General features: G+C 41.3%; 1 protein-coding gene across 3 annotated transcripts in view; it reads left to right on the top strand.

The window, feature by feature from the left end:
- The first annotated feature begins 11,720 nt into the window (after window positions 1-11,720).
- The window catches only part of LMBR1 (limb development membrane protein 1), an 81,655-nt gene continuing 68,003 nt past the window's right edge, over window positions 11,721-25,372 (top strand). For all 3 annotated transcript variants that reach the window (XM_086614366.1, XM_086614365.1, XM_086614364.1), the window contains exon 1: window positions 11,721-11,812. In XM_086614366.1, the coding sequence (XP_086470492.1) occupies window positions 11,750-11,812 (63 nt within the window). In that variant the 5' untranslated portion in view covers window positions 11,721-11,749. The remainder of the gene's footprint in view (window positions 11,813-25,372) is intronic.

Here is a 25,372-nt window from a genome sequence, read left to right as displayed (position 1 = left end):
AACTTGTCATGTGATGAGCCATATGGAGTTCTATGCTTTTTTTTCTCTATGAGGTGGGACCAGAATTTTGGGAAAGCGTGACTGCAACAGCCCTATCAATGTGAAACATGTGGAAAATAGGGGGAATTGGCTAGAAGTAATAAAGCTGAAGGACACCTAGAGCAAGGCCAAACGTATGATTTTCTCCTTGGGCCAGGGAGAAGATGCACTCCTGTGTCAGGTGGTAGTTATTACAGATAGAGCCATGCATGACCACATCTTCGATGAGAAATGGGGTCAGTGACCATTATCATGCACTGATGGAGACGAAAGGATGAATATTGACACTTTTAACCTTACATGGATAAGGCTGGGAGTTGTCCCATTCGTCTCATATCAGCCATTAGCAGCATGTAGGAGAGCAGGGCACACCTGCTCAGGCAAAGAGGACATCTTATGCAGTTTAACAAGTTCAAGATGTAACTTGGAAAGCCAGTAATGTAGGCAGACCTTTCCCTCTGCTGCTCCTCTGTTGAAAGACCAGGAGATGTATGGTTTTTCTATGTGTAGGATGCAGCCGACAGTGAGAGGGCTTGGGAGGACTCCATCCAGGCCATGGATGAGATTTGCTGAGGGAATGGCAAACAGACAGGCCAGGGAGTAGTGGCGTTGTCGTGAAGAGCTTTTGACCCTGCCTGCACACCTCTGTTTGGAGCCCAGGAAAATCCAAGACAGAGTAAGATGGTGGCATTGCATATCCATGGTGGCATTGCATATCCATGGTGGCATTGCATATCCATGGTGGCATATATTACACCCGCATCACCAGGGGGAATTGACAGGGTCTGCTTCTATTGTTGACCTATCCTGGATTCAGGTGCCGTCATGAATCCTCCAGTCTAGGAAGCAGCCTCAGATACCAGGCTGTTAAGAGGCTTTCAGGTATCAATGCTACTTGATTAGACAATCCACTCAGAAGATGGGGCAGAGAGAGCATCTGCAATGTTTTTAACGTGTTGGCATTCCCAGCTTTATGAGTTCAGGGGATACAGATATGCTGCATCAGGGGGAGTTCAGATTGGACATTAGGAAAAGGTTCTTCACTGAGAGGGTGGTTGGTCACTGGCACAGGCTCCCCAGGGAAGTGGTCATGGCACCAAGCCTGTCAGAGTTCAAGGAGCTTCTGGATGATGCTCTTAGTCATATGGTTTAATTTTAGATAGTTCTGCGAGGAGTGGGGAGTTGGACTTGATGATCCTTATGGGTGCCTTTCAACTCAAGACATTCTACGATTCTACCTGACACACTGTGTGTAAAATACAGTCAAATATCATATATGTGTGTGCCTTGTAGCATAGACATATATGGACATTTAGCATGGGTATCTCTGCACTTGCAGCACTGGCAGGGTGAGTATAATTTGAATCTAATATATGGCTTACAGAACCTAAAATGAGGAAGATGAAAATATTTTAAAGAGTTGGATGAATCACAATCTATTCTGTGTTCTGTTCTCCCACCTTCAAGACAGTATGAAATCTCAGGAGTCCTCCATTCAAATACCAAAATATTTAAAGTCACTAGAGATGTCTTTGGCTTTTATATGAGGGCCAGAGGACTACGTATCATTCCATGGGTTGAGGATCCTGCCATATTTTTGTTACTTGGAGGTGTAGTTACTGTGATGTAATATCTACTAGAGAAAGGAAGTTAAACTCTCAAGAACAAATTAGCTAATTTCACATTACTGGCATGATTTTTGTTAAAAAGCCTGCTAGATCTGAGTCCAGTTTCTGAAAATAAGGATTGGTTTATCTGTTCTTATGTTGTCAACATTTTCTGATAGACCACTGGTGCAATGGATGAGTGCTGTAAGTTCTGTGGATCAAATACTGATCATCAGAGCTCTACTTAAAGAGTAGTCTTTGATGGGATAACTGCATCAAGTTCTCTTGGTCAGGAGATCAGACTTGACAGTTGGAGTGGCCCTTTTTGGCCTTCCAGCCTTTGATGCTAGCAATAATCTTATACAGTAAAGAGAAACTTCAGCATGGCAGCTGGCAGATGCTGTAAAAGTGCATTTTATATCACTGTTGCATGAAGGAATACCTGATGAAATTTATATGCAATGTCCTTGAACAACATTGAATTCTCCAGATTAGGTGGTGCCTATGGAGCAAACCAATTCATTTTGCTAATGAGACAGAGGAGGAAGATAAAGATTTAAAAAATGCCTGGCATCGTATTTTATTAGTCACCCAATATAATTATTGACAGGGATCGAGGATGTTAGGTTCCAGAAAAGGACTACTTATTATCTTAACACTCCTGAGATGCATTAAACACATTTGAATTTAATTAGAAAGGAGTATCCATGATTTAAGAATAAATCTTGCCCCTATTAATTTTAGAAATTAAGATGATTTATTCTCTTTAAAATTTCTAGCATTTTGAATAAAAGTCCTTCATAAAAGGTGCATGGCTTACTTTCAAAGACTAAATTTATACATTGTGATTTTGTGAACCAGACTGAAAAACAGTTGTATTTTAATACTGGATAGATTTTTGAACTGCCTTCTGTGTGGTATTTAACAGTACAGTTATCTCAGTCATGATGAGTCAGATACTGAATTTAAGAGAGAAAAATAAAATTATTTAACTAACACAAAAAATGTTGGTTTATTGTTTAAAGGTTTGGCAGTGCAATCCATCTTTCTCAAAATCGGCAACATTTCATTTCTCGAAACTATGTAACTACCAAAAACTAATTTGAAGATAGTTTAGAATGAGCACAGATGGTCCAGTAGATTAATGTGGGGTTTTGGTTTTTTTTGTTTGTTTGTTTTGTTTTTTTTAAAGGACAGTGAGAACAGCCATGTTAAGTAGTCAGGAACTGATAATATGGGTGGATATTTGCATTTTCATAATTTATAATACAGCTAATGCATGGTCACATGGTTTAGAATCAATAGTAAATTGGCAAACTAAGATGCCTAATGCAGGATGTTGAATGGCCCACAAATCAAAGGAGAATGCTCAAAAAGGACAGAGGAACAATGAAAGGTAAACAATCAGCAAAACTCGCAGAGAAAGCATAGAGGTAGTGATGGGTGAGACTCTATAGCCTGGGCAGCACGTCGTGCAGATGTAGTGCTACAGTGCCATGTGTGCAACAAACCAAAGCGGAGCAGGGGCTGGGGTAATTTTGAATGGTACCATGTAAGCACTGCAAGAATGAGAACAAAGCAGAGGCTGAAGAGAAAGCACCGGAGCAAAGAAAGCGTCCGTTCTGTGAGAACAGAGTAATTATTTGTGGTGCTTTGGTTTCAGAGACATATGCTGGTGCTATTATTCAGCCCATGGTAAAACAACATTAAAGCTTCTAATGAGTATTTGTTAACACAAAAAATATTGGCTTAATTCTCAAAGAACTCTTTTGGATCCCATTATGATGTTGCCATGGAACCAACTCATGATATTGGCAAGCTCATATTCCGTATGGGCAAACATAACACTCCCCACCAGTAAAATGAGTATTATATATACTTAGTATGTCAGGAAGTTCCCAAAGATGAGAAAAATTGTAAGAAAAATTTATTTGGTTAAAAAACCAGGGATAGTGTTGCTCACCAGCCTGGGCTGCGGCACCAAAGATGCTGTTGCATCTTCCGCAGCCAGGAGGAAATGGCCTGCCTCTTGTAGGCAGGGTCGGTACCTTGAGTTGAGTTCATTATATTCAACTCAATCCAGCTGGCTAATAATGACTGGATGCCATAGGGTGGAAATGATTTTTTTTTTTTTTTTTAAAGGATGTATTTATTCTGCTCAACAAATCACTCCTAATACTACTGGCAGATGACACAAAAAAGTTGGCAAATACTGGAAATAACAGAGTGGTAAATGACAAAGATGAGCTAATCATACAGAGCAATCAGAAATGTTTGGGAAACAGAAAACAAAAGAGGCTTGAATTCAGTCAAACGCCCATGGATGCACCAGGAACAAGGAATCAAGTTCCTATCTACAGAACCGGGGCTGTATCTGGAGAACAATGATTTGGGATAGAAATTATGGATTGCTGATGGTTGATAGGAATGAAGTTCAGAGGTAGCCACTATCTTCTACCTCAAGGAAATGATTAGAATAGCATTTGGATTAAAATGTCCCTAAAACTGGCTTTGCTCTAGATAAGCACATAAGTGGACATGGCAACCCAAGACAGAGATAAAGAGCTGTTCATCTTTAGGTCTGCCACGAGGAAGCCTTTTACCTACAGCCAGAAAACAGGAATAGACACAAGTTTCTTCAGTTGCACATCCCCTTTGCTTCTGGGAAGTAATCATGTTTTCCACCTCTGACGCTGTGTGCTCTTTTCCTTGGTAATGGCTAAAATGGTCTGTAATGGCACAGAATAAGGAGGTGGTTTTACATCTGTTCGTAGAATTACTGAAACCGAGCGTAGAACATTGCTTTCAGTTGTTTTGCTAGTACTTTGATAAGTATGTTAAAAGTTTGGAGAGAATTCAGGGAAGAAAGAAAAAAAAAAATTGAGTCCATGGTTTAGAAATATCTTTCAAGAGTGAATTTCCTTGAAGAGTAAATTTTTTTAACTGACTGAAAAGGAGATTTTGAGGTGAATTGCGATTAGCAGGAAATACCAAGTATTAAAGCTCTTAGCTGTAGCTGGGAGGGACAGAACAAGAACCATAGTTAGAAGCTGAGGGCAGTAAAATCCAAATCAGAAATACGGCATGATTTTTAATACAGATGGTAATTAAATACTGAACACACCATGAAGAGAAGTAGTGAGTTTTCACTCTTTTGATCCATCCACTCTAGCTGAACACCTTTCAGAGGCTGATTGAATCAAACACCAATTTCTGGGCTCAAAACAGACATAGACCGGTGAAAGTGAGGCTTCTTTTTTGTAGTGGGTTTTTGTTTGTTTGTTTTGTTTGATTTGTTTTATTTTGATTCTTCAGCTCTGGAACAATATTGACCCTGGCAGGAGTTGAGGAGTTCTACCAATAAATACCTACTTGAAAAATCAGCCGAATCAGCTATGAATAGACAGAATGGAGCAGATGTCCCTGGGCTTGTTCATATCTGTGTAGCAGGTGAACTTTTATATGCAGCCACATATCCTTGAATATTTCCTTTTATCTCATTCCTAAACAAGTTTAAGCTGTAATGTGGTGGGTTTTTTTTTTGTTGTTATTGTTTTGTTTTGTTGGTTTGGGTTTTTGTTTTCCCTTTGAGGAGTGTTTTGAATCCTCACAGTGGGACACGAAAGACACAGTAAAGATGAATGGAAGAAAAATAAGCTTTTAGTCACTTCCTGCTGCCTAGATATGGAACTGGAACTGTTCTAGTTTCATGACAGGATTTATGCTTCCGTTACCTAACAAGACCGAACTCCAGCAGAGTTTATGCCTCTGACCAGAAACTGCAGAGATCTGCTGACTCTAGGCTCCTATCAGCGAAGCAAACCTAAGGACTAGAAGGGATTTTATTTATCACTGAACCCAGTTCCTTGGTTATCAAAAGCAATCTCACTAAACTTTTTATAAATGGACCAAGCTCTAAGTTAAAAGCAGTGGAGATATTTTACTCAAATGTTCATTTCAAAAGCTTGTTCAAAACCATATTACTTTGATGATGCATTTTTTTCTTCTATTTTTTTTGGCGTATAGATTCATTGATATATTGATGAGCATATATATAAAATCCAGCACATACCTATCTGAGTCTATATTGAACTAGTTTATATCCTTTTTTTGTGTGTGTGTCAATATTCTAATTTTTAATTTAAATTTCTTTCTCTTGTCTGTATCAAAAAAAAAAAAGACATAATAAAGCATTTAGCTGGGCAGTTAGTGTTACTGGATTGACACAATGAAGCTACAGGCTGGAAGTATTTTGAACAAAAAAAAATCATGCTTTTTTATTTTGAAAAGCAAACAAATAGAAAGAAGGTATGAATAGAAATGAAATGCCAGTCAGCAATATTTGAAATTGAATGCAGATCCAAGACTAATTGATCTGGCTTTCTCAAGTGGAGAAAGTAGCTCTCATGAAGCTACTGGAACGAGTCCAGAGGAGGGCCACGAAGATGATCAGAGGGCTGGAGCACCTCTGCTATGAAGACAGGCTGAGAGAGTTGGGGCTGTTCAGCCTGGAGAAGAGGAGGCTCCGGGGTGATCTTATAGCAGCTTTCCAGTACTTAAAGGGGGCCTACAGGAAAGCTGGAGAGGGACTTTTTACAAGGGTGTGTAGTGATAGGACAAGGGGCAATGGATTTAAACTGAAAGAGGGCAGATTTAGGTTAGATATAAGAAAGAAATTCCTTACATTGAGGGTGGTGAGGTACTGGAACAGGTTGCCCAGAGAAGTTGTGGCTGCCCCATCCCTGGCAGTATTCAAGGCCAGGTTGGATGAGGCTTTGGGCAAGCTGGTGTAGTGGAGGATTTCCCTGCCCATGGCAGGGGGGTTGGAACTAGATGATCTTTGAGGTCCCTTCCAACTCTAACCATTCTATGATTCTATGATTCTATTCTAAGTTACAATGCGATTCTCGCTATGCTTTAGCTTACAAAATATAAGCCATTGAAGTGATCACCCAATTAATCTTAATGTATATAATTATGATAGTGTAACATTTCTTTTACACCATGATCAAGTTATTTTAACTTTTCAAACTTTCTTTTTGTTTTCCGTAATTGGCTTTTGAGTATGTAAAGTGCTGGGTACCATCTCTGATGTGTGTTTACCCTAAGTTCTCTTTAAAATCAACGTTCACTCTCAGCAACACACTAAATTGGGCTTCAGGCTTCATTCTGGCCAATTCTTAGGCAATATCTTGACTGTAATCATGAAGTATTCTGTTTGCTCCAAGCTGTGTTTGGCTGAATGATGACTGGAAGAGAAGGCATCACCTGTTCAAATGCTGCTAGATAAATTTAGACTTAAAGGCATGGTGCCAATTTCACATTTCCAGTTAAAGAGAGTGATCTAAAATCCATTGACAAATTCTGTGGGAACCTTCCCAGTGAAATAGTCTCAACTTTAGCAACTTCAATTTTGGCCAATTCAACTAATTTTATTAGCTTGAATATCCCAACATTTTTTTCTGGAGAATCTCAGAGTTAACCCAGTGCACACAAAACACTCCTTGGGGATTCAGGATGCCAGACACTTACTGGGTTATTCTGAAGCTGAAAAACTGTTCTTTTGAAATTAAGATGAAGAGGAATGAACTGAGCAAAACCTATTAAATCCTCTCAACTTTTACACTGAGGGGGTAGGCACCACTACATGTAAGTTCAATAGAAGTCTGTTTTTCATTACTCCCTTTGTGTGCATGTATCTCTACATTACTAGCTTGAGAAAACATTCTATTTACACCTAAATAATGTATAGCTTATACCTAGACCAAGCTCCTTAGAGTTACTGAGGAGGTGCTAAGAATTGCTGAGGACAGTCCCTCCAGCACTGTCTTTCTTTTGTCTGAAGTATGGATGGAAAACATCTAGAGGTCTTTTAACCATTCTCTGGTGCGAGGTACCTCCAGCTTAATTTTTGAGTTTTTCTTTTTGTGTGCTTCAAAATACAACTTTTGTACTCCCACCAAAAATCAATGGGTTCATCAGTCAGCCTTCTCGTCAGTTTGCAAGAGCTGCCTGCTCTAGACTGCATTTCCTTTGATATAAATAGATTTTGCTGTGGCGGCTACCATGACCTTCCTTTGTGATGTAGACACTTTGGAACTGAGCAATAACATCTGCCCAAGAAAGGAGAGAAGCTATTTTTTTTCCCCACTGTCTTTTTAGCAAATATAAACGTGTATCATGTTTCTGATGATTCATTTGCTAGAAATGGAAGAAAGAACTTGCCAGTCCATAGCATGACACAAATTATATTCTCTATCTCCTCCTCAGGTATATTTCAAAATCAATAGATTAAAAAGAAGGCATACAACCGAAGTGGAAGCAGAAGGTTCAGTTCTGCTAAATCTTAATTTCAATTCTATAACAGCTACAAAAGTACAACTCCTTTTCCTTACAACTTTCTATTTCAGAGCAATGTTTAATATGTCTGCACATAAAGTTAGAAATGTATGAAATCCTTGGTGCCAAGATACAACTGTCAGACCTCCTTGAGGAAATAAACTTAGTTTCAGATTCAGTGAGCTGTTCCTTAGCAGTGGGTGAATCGTTTCCCAGGTATCTCAGGAACTAAATTTCACTTCAGGCCTAGATTCCTAACCAACTGGCTGTAGGTATTTACTGGCAGAGATTCCCTAAAAGCCTCTGGATTGCCCTGCCTCCAGCTTAGTTCCTTCTCTTGACTCCTAACCGTGGCTTTCACTGTCTCTTCTTCCCCAAACTACTTCACTCTTCTATCTGCTTTTTGCAGGTCATCCTTTTTGTCTGGATCAACTTGCTGCTTGACTGTGGCCTGAACTCCAACCATGCTTCTCCTTTGACTTGCTATTAGTATTTTAACATACTAATTGCTGGCCTAATCTCTGGTTGTTCCATTTTTTTCCCCTGTGACTGGACCTTCTGGTCTCCCCAGTTGTAAGCTCTGATTTATTCTGGCTACAAGACTTTGTTCCTCACACCCTGGCTATAATACCATTGCAATTTATTGTGTAGGTCTTGATATAGGATGATGAAAGGTAGGAACCTGTCTGTTCTGTACAAATGTTAAGGATGACACTGTGTAACAGCAGAGTTTGTCTTTGAGTCTGCTGACATAATTTCTACAGGCAGCTCTGAGAGAATTCCATTTCTCTAGGAACAGGTTCTTGCATACCAAACAGTAGTCTACTTTTTCCAGTTGTATTTGTTGTTATAATAAATAAGATATTATTCTACCTATAAACCTTGTCTTCAGTTATACCGTTCTCTCTGGACCAACTCCTCAGAGGGAAACGGCACTAGCAGCTCTCACAAGCCAAAGTCCCATGTAAAGTTGCTCTTGGCAGCTACAGATGCTTTCACCGCTTTCAGCAACCCAAGAAAAAAAGGTGATTGAAGATAAGTGGGACTAGTTGAAGCAAAAAATTAAATGAGTGATAATACTGTCTATCAGACACAATCTAGGGCTGTGCAGGGAAAAGCTGTAAAGTAGGACAGCTTTGCCCTAGAAGCATCTCAAAAACTCAGTGCTCTTTGCTCCTCCAAGTGTGCTTTTAATGGTCCTCTCCTGTTCCTACAGCCGAAATAAATACCTAGGAACTCTTTTTCCCTAAGCAGTGGACTTCAGGAGGAGAGAGGGTGGGGACATATCTTATGGCATCCGATCCTTATTAGCCAGCTGGACTGAGTTGAAGATAATGAACTAATGAACTAATTAACTCAAGGTACAGACCCTGCCTGCAAGAGGCAGGCCATTTCCTCCTGGCTGCAGAAGATGCAACAGCATCCTTGGTGCCACAGCCCAGGCTGATGAGCAACAATATCTGACCTCTCACACCCATGGTGTAATTCTGCCTGCGAATACCTTGTCTGCGTCCTCACAAGTATCAAAAGAACACGGGTGAAACTGGCCACACTGAAGCTGAAGGAAGTTCTGCATCCATTCAGAACTACAAGAAATACATCAGGCAGTCAAAGATTACTTATTCTAACTCTAGAATTTAATACATACTTAACCATCTGCTTTTAACTAAGAAAATGGGCCAGAGGCTGGGAAGTGAATATAATCTGAATTATAATTGGCACAGATATCATGCATAATGTATCAGTAGGTGTAAACAGGCAGAAAGTAAGGTTTCTTATTTTTGAAGCTTCCTTGGAATAATGCTACATATTTGGATAGAAATAAGTGTTTGATTTGCTAAATCACCATCCATAATTTATAGCGTGTCCTAGATTAATAGCATTTTGTGTTTATTTAGACAATTGATCTACTTGCAAACTCAGAAACAAAGAAAATTGCCTGTGTGTATAGAGGGAATGGGGAACAACTGGGAGATCGTGCCTTTGTACTACAGCACTCGGCCAAAAACCAACACAGCAATTTGTCAACAGAAATCACTTTCAGACAAAAAACTGCTCCAGACAAGTGGAACACAAGTTTTAAGTTAAGTTTTAAGTACAATCTTTCAGACTGGAAATTCTGATGCATTTACAGGGTATCATAGAATTAACGAATGGTTCAGGTTGGAAGGGACCTTAAAGATCATCTAGTTCCAACCCCCCTGTCTAGGGGACACCTTCCCCTGGATCAGGTTACTCAAAGCCTCATCCAACCTGGCCTTGAACACTTCCAGGGATGGGGCATCCACAACTTCTCTGGGCGACCTGTTCCAGTGCCTCACAACCCTCATTGTAAAAAATTTCTTCCTCAGGTCTAATCGAAAGCTACCCTCTTCCAGTTTAAAGCCATTGCCCCTTGTCCTATCACTACTCGCTCTTGTAAAAAGTCCCTCTCCAGCTTTCTTGTAGGTCTCCTTCAGGTACTGGAAAGCTGTTAAAAGATCTCCCCAGAACCTCCTCTTCTCCAGGCTGAACAGCCTCAACTTTCTCAGTCCGTCTTCACAGGAGAGGTGCTCCAGCCCTTGGATCATCTGCAGTACTGCAGTTGGGGTCTCATGAGAGCAGAGTAGAGGGAAGACTGAGTTCAAGGAGGATCAGCTAGACCACAACACCCTCAGAATCTGTCATGTTCCCCAAGCTCAGTGATGGTCTGTAACCATCCTGCTCCCAGAGCAGGGAGCATTACCCTTGTTCACAATAGGACCAGGTGAATCTGTCAGGCGACTCCAGGATCAGGACTGCTCTGGTGACCTCCCTCGCTGGGAAGAGGGCTCCCTGACAGGCCCTGTGCCCGAAGCTCTCCCCTATCCTGCCATGCCTGCTCCCCCGTCCTCACCAGCGCCCCAGGCGCCTCCTGTCCCCTCCCCTCAGGGCAGCGCAGGTGCCTCCTCTTCCTTCCCCCTCTGCTCCCCCTCTGCCGGTGCCCTGCCAGCCCCAGCGGGCACACACCTTCCCCTTCCCGGTGACACCAGTACCAGGGCTCTGCCGGTGCCCTGCCAGCCCCAGCGGGCACACACCTTCCCCTTCCCGGTGACACCAGTACCAGGGCTCTGCCGCTGCCCTGCCAGCCCCAGCGGGCACACACCTTCCCCTTCCCGGTGACACCAGTACCAGGGCTCTGCCGGTGCCCTGCCAGCCCCAGCGGGCACACACCGTCCCTTTCCCGGTGACACCAGCAACCCCCTCCCCAGGCCTGCGCGTCAAGCCCCGCCCCTTCCCCACTCCAGCCGCACCGCTGGCTCTGCCCCCCTACGGCCTCGCCCCTTTCAGCCTCACTCTCACCTTCCTTTTAGCCACGCCCCGGCAGTTGGTTCGCCCGCCTTTTGTTCACAGCAAGCCCCGCCCCCTGCCCCGCCCACCCCGCGCTGTTTGGTCGCGCCTCCTGATCTGTCAGCCCCGCCCCTCCCCCGGGCGGTTGGGGGCGGGGCTGTGGTGTGCGCGGGGACGCTGCGTGGTGACGCACCGGGAGGAGTTGAGGCGGTGCTGTCCGCCCTTCCTCCTCCTCCTCCTCCTTCTCCTCCTCCTCCTCCGCGCCGCACCGGACGGTGACAGAGCGGCGGAGCCAGCCACGAGCGGCGCCGCCGGGGCCCCTCAGCTGCCGCCAGGGCCCGGGGGAGCAGCCGGCGCTGCCGCTGGCCATGGTGGCCGTCCTGCCGCCGGGAGGGCAGGAGCAGGCGCGGCGGCGGCGGCCGCCATTGCGCGCGGGGGCCGCGGGACTATGAAGGATGGAAGCGGACGAGGTGACAATCCGCGAGCAGAACTTCCACAGCCAAGTGCGGGAGTACACGGTAGGCGACACCGCGCTCGCGCCGCCCCGGCCGCCCGCCCTCGCAGCTCCTCGGCTGCGCGATCCCCCCTCCCGCCTTCCTCCCTTACCTGTCAGTGCGCTGCCCCGGAGGCCGCGCTGCTGCGGGACCCCCCGCCCCGCCCCGCCGTGCTCTCCGCCCCCCGTCCCAGCTCCCGGGGTCGGACCGGCTCGGGTGGGCATAGCTGGGCGGGGCGAGGGGGCGTGAGGGCCGGCAGGTGAGGATGCTAGCTCTCGCCCCGGTGTGGCTCTTCCTCTCCCCGTGCCCTCAGCGAAGAGGGGCAATACCGTGTATGCGCGCAGCCATGGGTGTGCTGCTGCTGAATGTGCTCCTGCGCGCCGTGTTACGCGTTCAGCACCTCAGCTTGCAGGTGCAGCCTCGCTGCTGTTGAAGTGCGATTTCGTGTTACTGCGTGTGACGCAAAGACTCTGCTGTCCTTTGCTGCGTTGTTTGCAGTGGATGTGTGTCACCTTCACGTTCTCCCTAACCTCTCGTGTCTTTCTCAGCGCTGCTGCATGCCTCGTGCTCCGCAAGTCGCGTAGCAGAGAGCACATGAGCAGCGCCTGTGCTGTCCCGTCTTCCTCGACCTTCTGTAGTCCAGTGCAACACTACACCTTACGTGCAGATGGAGAGAGCTGTTGCGGTTTCCTCTCTCACTGCCTCCTAATTGTTTTCAGGACTGTTCAAAGCCGATAGAGGTGTTTTGATGGAGCTTGTCTCTCTTCTGCTTCGGTTCAAGGAAGGAAATACATGCTGTGCATAGGAGACGTGCAGGGTTGCCTTCTGTGCATATGCTGTCCTGACTCAACTGGGTAATTGCAATCAGTTTGCAGTTACTGCTGTCAAAGAAATAATAGGTTTCCTGAGTAAAAAGATGATTTCGTAACTTAGCTTTTCAATAATTTTTAGCTGTATTGGGAGACAATGTTAAATGTTACTGTTAACTTATTTATATAGGCCTATGCCTAGGTTATTTGATAAAAGAGAGTTACTTGGATCCCTAGTGTGTTAATTTCTGTTCTATATTTTAAGATCCATCTGTGAAGACCTTCTTTCTTTTGTTGAAGTATTATATTTCGGGGATATTTTTTTCTGAAGACTGCAAAATAAGTCTGTATAGAGAGAACTGTTACTTTAGGAGACTTTCTGGACTTTCCCTTTTCTGTGAGTGGATGTAGCACACGTCTTGAGAGCTGTGACTAGTGGAGAGGTGTAAAAAGAAAAATACTCTTTTGTAAAGAAGTCTTTAATCATCACCTTAATCTCCTTTGTGCTATGAAAACACAGGTGTATACACAAGTCATGCATCTCTTCTGGAGGCAAGCATCCATCTTTTCCCTAGAGTCCATTTTTTCCATTCGTGTTTCTTTGTGCACTAATTATCTCCTACTTATGTGTATCAGAGTCTTATTCTGATACATTATATGTTACCTGTTGTGCTTTTGTGCCTAGAAGGATGCAGGAATTTTGAGTCTGAAGGAATAGCTGTGTGCAGCCTCTCCAGGCACTGTTACAACTAGTGAAGGTCTATTAAGTTCTTGAAGAACTAGCTCATCTATACTGCAGTGACTTCTCTAAAGCTTTTTTAGCCCCTCTAGAGCAATTGGTAGCTCTTCCTATTCATATAATCATGTAAGAAATCACATAAGACATCAAGAACTCATATTTTAGAGGTGCAGTGTTGCTTTCTTTGGACAGTGGAGGCACAATGTTCAGTGAATGACTTCTTACTCTTGAAACTGTACTTTGATCTTTAATATTGATGACAAGCCATCTCACCTATGGTATTGTTTAATCAGGGGCGATAGTAACAGTTTTGCCTTTTAATACCATGCATTGGTACAGTTGTGATCTTCTTTTAAATTTATGTTTGAAGATCGCAGGGGTTTATGAGTGCATGAACTGCTGTCATCCACAGCTGAGTATGCAGCCTTCTTGTGGCTCTCACATAGCTGCAGAAGCATATTTGCAAGTGTGACTACACTTGTGGTTAGATGAAGCATAATGAAGTACACAGAGTATGTTGCTTACGTGTACCATTATGTTAACATCCACTCCTGATCATTCCTGCTGTTACTGGCCATGAAGTTACGTGGTGAATATAGTCTCTTAAAATATGCAAATAGACAGTTGTTGTGTGGGTAGTGGATATAATCATCAGCCCTTCAGCTGGAGGAGGGGATTTGTTCCACTTTCTGACATATGCACAAGACTTTCATTCTGGCTGCAGGTAGGCTGGGGGCAGTGGAGCAGTTAATAGAAGGGTTTGATGTTTGTTGTGCAATATTATAGAGGAGGAAACCCCTATATGCCTATAAGAAGTCAAATTTATGGAATGCTGTAGGTCTTTGGAGACCTAGTTGTGTGGCCTAGTCCTTACTGGAAGCTAAAATGATGCATTCATGAGAGAAAAGAAATGAAAGTAAGTTGATGTAGTTGAAAAGAAAACCCTTTTCACTTTTCTTTTATGGGTTTTTCTTCATTTGCTGTGAATAGATATAGAATTTCTGGATTGTGCTTTCTGATGGAGTCTTAAGGGCATGCTAAGCTTAGCTTCAGTGTAATGCATCATTTCTGTTTCATCTCTTCTCTGAACTGGCAAGCTACAAAGTTTTCCATAAAGTTGTGTTATGTAACAAAAATAAAAGGCTTGTTATCCTTCTGCTGGTGGTGCCTGTCTCTTTCTGTAGGTGCCAACTTCTAATTCCATCTTGAAAAAGAGAAATGTTTCTGACACGTTTATAGATTGAGCAAGGATAGTAAAAGATTATTTTAAAAAATATAAAGTCCTTGGTCTGCTTTCGAGGTGACTGTCTCTGGGATTTTTGTGCTTTATTTAACTCAGGCCCCTTCAGTCTTGACCACATTTGGAGTGTCTGTATGGTACCTGTGTTTTTCAAGAGGGTACCTATTTGCAAGAAAATAATCTGCTTTGTGTTTTGTTGCTTCATGAGGATGATCTTTTACTAATAGGAGGCTAACTCCCCAGTCTAGTTTTGGCATGGCTCTTCAAATGTGAACCTGCTATGTTGAGGCACTGTTGTTTGGAATAGTTACTGAAAACACCCAGCCTCTTTCAGACATGTACGAGCTTTAAAATTCAGATTCAGTGAAGTAAATGTGGAGGTTGAGAACTGATGACCCAGTATGGGAGACATGGCACAGCCAGGAGTTTGCTCTAAGTCAGCAAGAGCCTTGGCTTCCATAATGCTGTTGTAACTAAAAGGGGCATCTTTCTGAAAAACAGCTTTAGCTGCTTACAAAATACAGAAGAGTGTCTGTGTTCTGTACTTGATGGGCGTTTGCATGAAAGAGTTGTAAAGGCCAGACAGTGCTCTGTGCTGGTCTGATACTGTCTGTGTTTTTGTACACTTAATTATTTGCCTTTCTCGATCCTTTAGATTCATTTATAGTTCGCTGAGATCTTGCACACCCATGGAAGATTTTTAACCTTTTACGGAACTGCTCTGCCCTTTTGTCCTGTTATTAGGTTTATAACTACATTGTATAAACAAAGTGTTCTGTTTTCTGCTAGTATTGTTGTGAACTGTTTATTTCAAATGCAAATCATATACATGCAATGGTTCGGTCTCTTTGTGTTCCCCTGGGTTTACTACTTACCATATTCTTACACTCCTTTTTTTCAGTTGGAGTCTTCTATTCTGCAATATTAGTTTAATTTTGAATTTTTAAAATTCAAATTAATTAAAAATTAGTTTAAGTTTGAATTTTTAAAATTTAGATCTACTTTTTGATGTTATTTTTTCATTTACAAAATGTAGGATTTAGAGTTTATAAAAATATACACATACACTTGGTTATGATGTTTTCTTGGCAAAATAAATACAATGTGCTTGCTTGCATTATTAGTTAGATAGCTTAAGAACAAACAGTATATTTGGAAATGGCTTAATTATGTTAAATATGTCATGAAAAAAATTAGTCCTGATGGAGTTAAGTTAAAATACAAAAGTACTATTGTAGCTTTCATTGATTTGTGCAAGTCCAGGCATATGTTGAAATTGGTATAATATGTAGTTTATGATTAATGTTATATGCTTCCATTTGAAGGACTAAACATTTTCAGAGATGTAAGCTTCAGGTGCTGGATATTCAGGGAAACTTAGTTTCTTTATTTCTTATGCAACTCCCTCTACAAGAACACTTTTTTTAACCATACCACTTTTAAACTTATTTTTACTTCAGCTGTATTGTTTGTTGTTTTTTTTTTTGTTACAGGTGGTACAGTGGTTACTTAGTGTATGGATGTGGAAAATCTGAATCTAAAAATAGTTTCCAGTGGTTTAGAAAAGCCTTTTTTAGGTATTTGCAACTGTGTCGTGTCATTGATTTTTGTCTGCAACATCACACTAATACCACTGGCTTTGTTTTCTTCTCTGGTTTCTTTTTGTACCTTTTGTCCTCTCATCCTATTTTGGGGTAGAGAGGTGTTCAAGATTCTTCTATATGAACTAGTGCAGTTTGGTTAGTGCTGGTGCTTGTGCCACTTTGCATGTTTATGGCTGTAAAATGAGAGAGGTGATGTGAGCACTGTACTCCTGTTGGTAGTGTGCACTTCCTGACCATCTCTGCTTCCTTAAATTTATACCCCAGACAGAAATTGCAATCTTCACAGACCCTTTTTTATGCCAGACGTGATGATATTCTGATAGTGGACTAGGAAGAAAATCGTAGAATCATAGAATGGTTTGAGTTGGAAGGAACCTCAAGGATCATCTAGTTCCATCCCCCCTGCCATGGGCAGGGAAACCCTCCACTACACCAGGTTGCCCAAAACCTCATCCAACCTGGCCTTGAACACTTCCGGGGATGAAGCATCCACAACTTCTCTGGGCAACCTGTTCCAGTGCCTCACCACCCTCTGAGTGAAAAATTTCTTCCTTATATCTAATCTAAATCTCCCCTCCTTCAGTTTAAATCCATTTCCCCTTGTCCTATCACTACACGCCCTTGTAAAAAGTCCTTCTCCAGCTTTCCTGTAGGCCCCCTTTAAGTACTGGAAGGCTGCAATAATATCACCCTTGAGCCTTCTCTTCTCCAGGCTGAAAATGCTAACTAGAAGCACAGATGATTTTTAAGAACAAGTTACTACAAATACTGAAATGTTTTTGTTTGAATAGTTATGCAGGTTTATCTTTTATTGAATAAAATTGATGCCTTTCAATTTTTTCTCCATGCTTTGAAAGTTTGAGGAGTGACATGTCTTAAATGGTATCTCAAAACTAACTTTGCCTAGGTTTCTCAGTATTGCTTCTATTTTTTTAAGTGTTTTGGAAGAGAATTGTAACTGAATAAAGGCATACTTGTGGTAGTGGCATGAGCTATAAGGCTGAAATATTGGTGCACATATAACGTAATTACATATATGAAATGTTCATATTGTTATATCGTCTTAAAAATATACTCTTACTTCTGAACATGGGTGCTGTGCTGAACTTCAGAAGTGATGAGTCATCTTCCGGCTGCTGGTCCTGAGGATCAGCACTGGTGGATCCATCTGGAATCAATAGGCATCTCCAAATACTTGGCGTAGACAAATGGATAGAGATGCTTATTCCCAAAACAGGAACAACTTTTGGAGAGTTCCACTTTTTCCATTTACATAAAATAATCATGAAAGGCTGAAGTGTAAAAAGCTGCTATTAGTTACAGTTCAAAATATTTCCTTTTGAATACTGATGTGTTTCTTTGTGGTAGCAGTTGACCAAAAGGGAGTTATACTTCGTGGAAGGTACAGGCACCTGTTTAAGAAAATTTAGATTAAGGTGTAAATTAGATTTGAGAAAATCTAATGAAAAGTGAAAGAACTGACAGCAGACCAACCCAGTTATTGATTACAAGACTGCAGACAAGCATATCCATCTTGAGTTTTGTTTGGATAGCTGGTTATGTAGTAGAGGACTGGATAGGTAGCAGGATGTGACTGGGAGTTGTAATGAACATCTCAATCTTTGCTGTGGTGTAGGAGTGCTGAGTGTGGTTGAATTTATGAGGCCAAGACCCTCTGGAAAGAAGTATTTTCAGAGATGTTGAGGGATGGGTGAAGTGGAGAGCAGAGCAGTAGTGGAGATGGCAATGTCAGAGCAGAGAGAGAATCTGAAGCATGTTGCCATTGAAGTTATGATAGGAAAGCGAGAGTTCAGTTCTGGTGACATAGTCTTCCTTAACCCAAATTCCCATCTATCTAAAGAAAAATTCATTCAATATAAGCTTACTGCTTTTGTTTGAAGGTTAGGTCAGTGATTTTTTTTTTTTTTAATAAAAAAACTGTGGTACTTTCTCCTTTCCTGTCTTTCACCTCATCCTATTTCATTTGATATTGATACTCATTTAGGAGGACAGTGATAACTCTTGCTGAGAAAGTCAACTTCTGCAGTACTCTCTCCCCGTGCCCTCTCCCTTACCTTGAAAACCACTGAAGCTTTCCTGTGAACATGTACTTCTGTCAAATGAGCAGGGATGCGGACTTCCTGGTAACATTAATGTGCAAGAATTTACATAACATAACACAGGAACAGGAGAGGCTTTGAAAGTCATGATTGTAGTTTGTGTTTATGAATATAATAATAAACAGCCTTGGTTGTTGCATCTCTCTGAAAGGTGAGCACACACCTAGGTAGACATGACCTGGAATAAATTACTGATGTAGCTCCATTATTAGTCCTTCATATGACAAGTGAAATTGCTTCATGCTTTGAGCAGCTTTGATCTGTTGCTTTTTGGGACTCATGAAGATGGTAGCAAAATTCATGCTGATGTTTCATTAGCTTGGTGTTAAGTATGTATTGTGTTGCTGAGCTGCTTCCCACACAGAGGTTTCTAGAATACATAGGATAGAAGCAGTATATGTGCATGATCTTCTATACAGAGGATAGAAGCAGTATATGTGCATGATTTTTCCCTCTTTCCCCCCGCTTTACTTTTTTGGCTTATAATGGTCTGGTTTCCAGTGTTAGGCTCCACGATTGTCATCTAAACATGGTGCTTCACGGTTTTACTGTTGATTTTACCTGCCTTGGGTATCCTATTTTTTTTCATTACCTAATTGTACTTTCTATTTTTAATGTATTTAGCTGATGGGAAGAATTGTTGCTCATGAGTTTGTGTTGAATTTGACAACAGCCCGTCTAAAATATTTACTGAGTTTAAGACTGTGATAACTTAAGTCCAGTACAGAGTCTGCATAATTGGTGAGAATTATGGAAACCTCCAAAAATTGCAGTTTAAATATGTTTTTGTTTGAGGAGTGGAGGTGGAAAAAAAAGATGTGTGCTACTTAAAAATTCTACAGTGTATATGTGTGATGATACAAGGAAGAGGATTTTAATGAGTTAGGAGGAGAAAATTCATTAGCTCTGTCCTCTAAGATAGTTATCCATCTTGCCCTGGAAAGCCAAAGAAGCTGCCTTAACACAAATAGTTTACTAAGTTTGTATTAATGAGACTTTTGAAGCTATTTTTTCAGAAACGGGTTTTGAATGGAATGACTCTGTGAAGTTTTAGCATAACTGATTATTGTAGCCTGGCTGTAAAATGTTGAATAATACCTTCATTCAGTGGCAGAACATTAGCATAATCTAGGTTGACGTTATTTCTAGAGAGTGTTTTTTAATCTTGCACTAATGCTGAAAAATATTCTTGAAACCAATTTTAATGGCATTGCTGTAGCCCATATAGGTCAAGGAAAAATGACTTGCAGTTGTTTCTTGAGGAGTTTTGTATGTATTACTGGCTGTAGAATACAGTACCCTGAACAAAGATATCTTGGGCATGTTACTATGGGTTGTGGAGATGCCAAAATAAATATATAATATTTTTGCTTTTACCCAGCAATATAAATACATTCCCATTAAGCATATAAAAGGGAATGTAAAAGCTAACATTCATGTATTGATTTGAATTCTTTAATTAATTTGAAGTGGGGCTCTGCTGCTGGTGAAGATAATGTGAAGATATTTTTTAAGTGGGTGACATGTGGAAGCTACCTGCTGAAGGGCTGTAGAAGCTGTTTTGTTTATCTTCAGCTTCTAGCACACTGGATGTGTGTTTTTTGATTTTTCATGCTTTCTGTTAGATCCTGCTTTTTTTCCTAGATGAGCAAGTCTAGGCACCCAGCCTCTGAACCACTTAAGATTTCTTTATAATTTAGGAACCAACAAAAATAGTGGGTCAACTTCTTGCACATGTCTTAAGCCAGGGAGGTGTCCTGAGAGGAGACCATACATGTGGGGGAAATCATAGGTATGGAGGGCTGTGTTAATGAGTAAGATTAATTTGTCATCATAAGACATATTTGGCGCTTTCTCATAAACTTGAATTTAATCTGTCATGCTAAGGGTATAAGGCTGGCTGGATTAGAGTGAACTTAATCTAATCACAGGGTGCAGAGTTTTCAAGAATAAGTAGTTAATATCTCATTTTGAGAAAAATAAGATTTCAAAAGCAGATAATATTATGAATGCTAAGGTCAAACTCAGAGCAGAGCTAAGAATTTTGATTTTCTTTAGTGTACATAATTTGTTATAGGTAACTTGCTGTTGATAGATCCAAAACAGATGGAACACCTTGTTTGCTTTTTAGACGTCAATGGGATGTGGAGTTAGAAATAGACCGAGAAGAACTGCTTGTCTTCACCTGTATTTTTTTTGTATTTATTCCTACCATTCTTTCCATGAGTCAACAAAAGTAGTTGCCAAGTGGGACAGTAGGAGGAAGCTTTTTAGTTGCCATGGGGCATTTTAATGCACATTAAAATACTTTAACAGCATGAGAGCAGTTAAGAGTTGGGTGTACAATGCTATGTTTAGTTGTTTTCTCTTATAGAAATTAAAACCCAGAAGTATAACACTACTGCTTTTCTGTAGGTAATAATCACAGTCAAGCAAAACACTGACAGTTCAACTCTTAAACTTGTTCTCAGATGTATTCTACAGGGTGACCTCTGCCTTCTCTTTTCTCTGTGCTATTTTTTCTATTTAGGGAAACGGACACGTTCTGTAAAGTAAAAGCAAGAAGCACAGATACTCTTTGTTATATTCTTCATTATGTCTTTAGCTTTTTTTGCGTATCCTTTGCCTAGAAATGCTGATGGATGTAAAAGCAGTAACTTCTTTGTTTTAATGCTGACACAGCTGCTGCTTTAAAATATAGTTGTTTCCTTCCTTTCCTTATTCCTTAGTTTTTTGAAGCTTCTTGATCTTTCATTTCATACATAGTGTAGTACAGTGCTGTTCACTTCTTGTCTGTTTTGCTCCTCCGGATTTACTCTCCCTATTCTAAATGCTGGTGTGCACTCAAGTGAGAGGAAATGATCACTTGTCTGCTTTGATGCTTTTCAAGTGGAAATCTTGAACCTGTGTTTCATGCTTGAAAGTGTGTTTTATCAAAGAACAGGTCTGTGACTCCTTTTTGCAAGGGAGTTCTGTGATGGTTCCTTGCTACTAAAAGATCTTGTCTGTAAGATGTCCAGCTCTTTCATAGTGGGAGGACATCCCTGACACAGTCCCACAGGGGCCTGTGCTTGCGCTAATACTTTTAAACGCATTGGTAAACGACCTGGAGAAGGGTATGAGTTGTGAAGTGACAAAGTTTCTAATGGTGCTAATTTACTCAGAAGAAGAGTAGAAAAGGCTGAATGGACCCCACCCTCAGAGGAGGGTCAGCTATGAGACCAGACTGGATTACTTAGGGTTTAAAAACCTCCAGGGATGGAGATGGTACAACCTTGCTGGGCAGCTGGTTCTACTGCTTGGGTCTCCTCACGGACGGGATTTCTCCTTCCTTCCTGTCTCATCCTAGCACTGTGCATCACTGTCAAGAGCCCAGCTCTGCCTTCTTAGTGACCTCCTCATAGGTACTGATAAGCTGCTATCAGGTCCTCCTGTAGCCTTGTTGTCCTTAGGCTGAACAAGCTGAGATCCTTCAGCCTGTCTGCACCAGGCAAGTGTTCCAGCTGCCTGAACATCTTGATCTTCCTTGCTGCAATTACCAATGTCTTTCCTATGTTGGAGGCCCAAATCTGTGCGCAGAAACTTACATGTGATCTGATGAATGCTGACTGGGGAGAGATAATTACTTCCCACAATTATTGGCTTTGTTTCTGGTAATATAGCCCAGAATGCTCTTGGTAGTGTTTGCTACAAGTGCACACTGACTGACAGGTATTGGGCAACGCAGCTGTATGCTTTTTTCCTGGTATAAACTACAGCTGTAATTCCTGTGCAACAGTTGGGAAGAATATCGTGCTGTTTAAATAGAAGCTATTGATCTTTCGTTACACAAAAATGCTGCTTTTAATGTGCGCGCACACACACGAATTACAATTGTGAAGAAAGGTGGTGTCTGTGCATCAGAGGGAAAAAAGAGACTCTTGTGCATTTTTGGCGTATTCTTTCTTAACATGAAAGTGTAGCTCTAGCACTTGTAACAGAAGATGGTGCTTTGCTCATCTGAGGCATGAATTTCAGTGCCAAAGTTTTAAAGATCATCCACATGGACAAATTAATGTCAGCTGATCTTTAGTAACTGTCAGTGGGATAAGTACAGTGGAATTTGAGTTAGTTCAGACTTTTATTGCTTGTGTTTAACGCTACACTCTTCAGCGCCAGCCCCTTAGATGCACATAGTTGCAAACTGAAATGCCTGCAGTTTATCTCCAGCTCCATTCTCACAGGAGCTGTCTGGTGGAGATCCAAAGTATGACTTGGATCATACTTGGATGACAGGTCCGAAAGTCTGACTGTGGAAGGGTTGGATACAGGATACCTAAGAATGTAGTGCAGTGCATCTCCAGAAGTAGCCTCTCTTGGCATGTCTAGTGTATAATCTAAGCAGGAGCATAAATGACTTCCTTTCCCAAATGAAGATGAAAAACTCCAGGGGAAGACAGGTTTCTTTTGCTTGTCCTGCCGGAGGTTGTATTTAGACCATGCAAAGAGATGTGAAAGAATTAGATGCTTGAGGTTCGAGGACTTCTTAATGTGTCACCTGTTAAAAGGGAACCCCTAGATGTAGCACAGAATCCATGTTTTATTTTTGGTTACTGAATGGTGTGGAGGGAGGAACACAGAAGGCGGCACTAAAAATTATTAAGAAATGCTTTGCTTGACTGTTTGGCTGTAACCATATAAAATTATCAAATGCCTCTTAATATCCTTTATATTTTAATGCAGCTGGTCAAACATGGACTAAGTATATTTCCCCTATAATGTGAGAACATACCATAGTTGTGTTTAAAGTAGTTTCCCAGGAGCAGTCTAACAATGGCAACAGATCCACAACTGGTTTGTCCCTCTGTAAAGCTGGAATGAATTTAAGGAAATAATTTTAAGATTGGAAGTTATTATTTGTTGGTGTTTTTTTCATTTGTTTTGTTTTTAAGTTGATGCTATCAGGGAATCTCAGAAATCCTTATTCATCACAGTTGTGTACCTTTTCTGCACAGTGTCTTCACTGTCTCTTCAAGTCAAACCCGCAAGAGTATCATTTGAGCTTCAGAGAAAAAACCCTTGCAGAGAGCTTGGGGTTAGGAGGAATATAGCTTGTCCTAGATTTACTGCATTTGCAGCATCCTTAAATTTTATCAGCTCTTATTGTAGAGATGGATGATGGTATAGACCTCTGCTTTTTGGTTGAAAACATGGCTTGCAGTATGATTTGGTGTCCTGTTTTTGACTGGGATGGAGTTAGTTTTTCTTCTCAGCAGCTAGAAGAGCTCTGTGGTTCGGTTTTAGTCTGGAATTCGTTATGAGAAGAATGTTGGCAGTGCACTGATGTTCAGAGTTGGTACTGAGACCTTTAGACTTTTCAGCTGCCGTGTTCTTGCCAGTGTGCAGGAGCACAACAGAGTGGGGGGGAGCATGGCTGGGACAAAGGGCCCACAACTCCCCGTATGATTTGAACTTAGACTTGGGATTGAGGGCCGACTTGACCAATGGAGTATTCCATATCGTGCAGCGTCATGCCCAGTATACAGATGAGGGTTGACTGGACAGAGGCTCTTGCTCTTCTGGGGGCTCTCTGAGCGCTGTCTCTCTCTCTCTCACTCTGTTTTCAGGCTGCTTGCTTGTCTGGGATTGTAATGTTGGGACTTACCTGTTTCGGAATTGTTTACCTTGACAGGATAGGCATTGGTCACTGGGTGGTGAACAATTATACTGTGCAGCACTTGTTTGTGTATATAATTTTATTTGCTTATATATATAAACACCTATTATTACTACTTTTAATTTTATATTATTGTTATTATTAAATCGTACTTATGTCGACCCACGAATCTCCTTCCCTTTTGCCCTTTAATTCTCTTCCCCATTCCCCGGGGGTAGAGGAGGATGAGCGAGCAGCTGCGTGGCGTTTAGTTGCTGGTTGAGCTAAACTACAACATTGGGATTTAACATTATATTCCAGTATTGGCTCCAATACTGTCATATATAATAGTTTTCTGATGAAAAGCTGGAATTTAATGAATATAGGCTCTTCTTTCACCAAAGATATCAAGGTGGCTTTATGTATGGCGTTCTTTTTTGATTAGTGCCTGGTTTCAGTATGACTACTCATGCTTTTTAAGAAATAGTTAGAAATGAAAGTTGACAAGTGATTTAGGGTACTATGAACATAAAATACATGTGAATTTGCAGTCTTCTAAGTGTTTTTTAAGAAAGTGAAATTAGGAGTTGTAAAGAACTGTATTGTCTAAAGCCACATGTCTATTGGTAGAGTGTTTCTTTTGCATATGCCAAGGGGCTATATCCAGGAAATGCATTGAACAGTATTTCTTAAACTAGGGTATGTCTTAAACTAGGGTCAGTGGGCCTTAGTAGATGAGCTGTGAAGTGAAAAAGAAACTGACTATAGTATACATCACAATAAGAGTTGTATTAAAAAAAAATAAAAAAGCTACTATTCTGTTTCTTCAGGTATCAGTATTAAGAGCAATCTTGCTCAGCTTAGACAAAAATGAAGTGAAACATTCTATTGTTAGTACAAAACCAATTCTTTAGGAGATCTAGTCAATACAAAGGAGGGTTAGAACATGGTACAGAAAGGACTCGATTACCCCAAAACAATAGATGTATTATGAAATTAAGGTGTGGTTTTTAAAAGTAAAAAAAAAAAAAGACATAATGATGCACCTGAACGCTAGGAACGAGTTTCTGCTGTAACTCAAGAGTTGCTCTGCTGGAAGCAATTGGGGAGGACAGCGTGGGTGGATTCAGTGGTCAGAGGATAATGTGAAGTTACTAGCGTGATTCCCAGGTGAATGTGTTGAAGTCTTTCCAGTACAGAAGGAAAGGATTAGTGCTGTTATGTATGGCCATAAGACCTTATCTGGAGTATGGCATACAGGCCCAGTCATTCATAATTAAGAAACATGAACTGGAGCTAGAACAAGTACAAACAAGGGCTGTATTTCTTTGCAATACAAAAATATCCTGAAATGAAGAGCAGTATGAGGAGTAAGAACGCAGGATTTCAGTGTTATAAGGCAGTGGAGTCTATTCTTCGGCTCTCATGGGCAACACA

This window comes from Tauraco erythrolophus, chromosome 7 (assembly GCF_009769465.1).
Source record: "Tauraco erythrolophus isolate bTauEry1 chromosome 7, bTauEry1.pri, whole genome shotgun sequence".
Classification (NCBI taxonomy): Eukaryota; Metazoa; Chordata; class Aves; order Musophagiformes; family Musophagidae; genus Tauraco; species Tauraco erythrolophus.
This window is presented reverse-complemented; position numbering and strand designations above follow the sequence as displayed.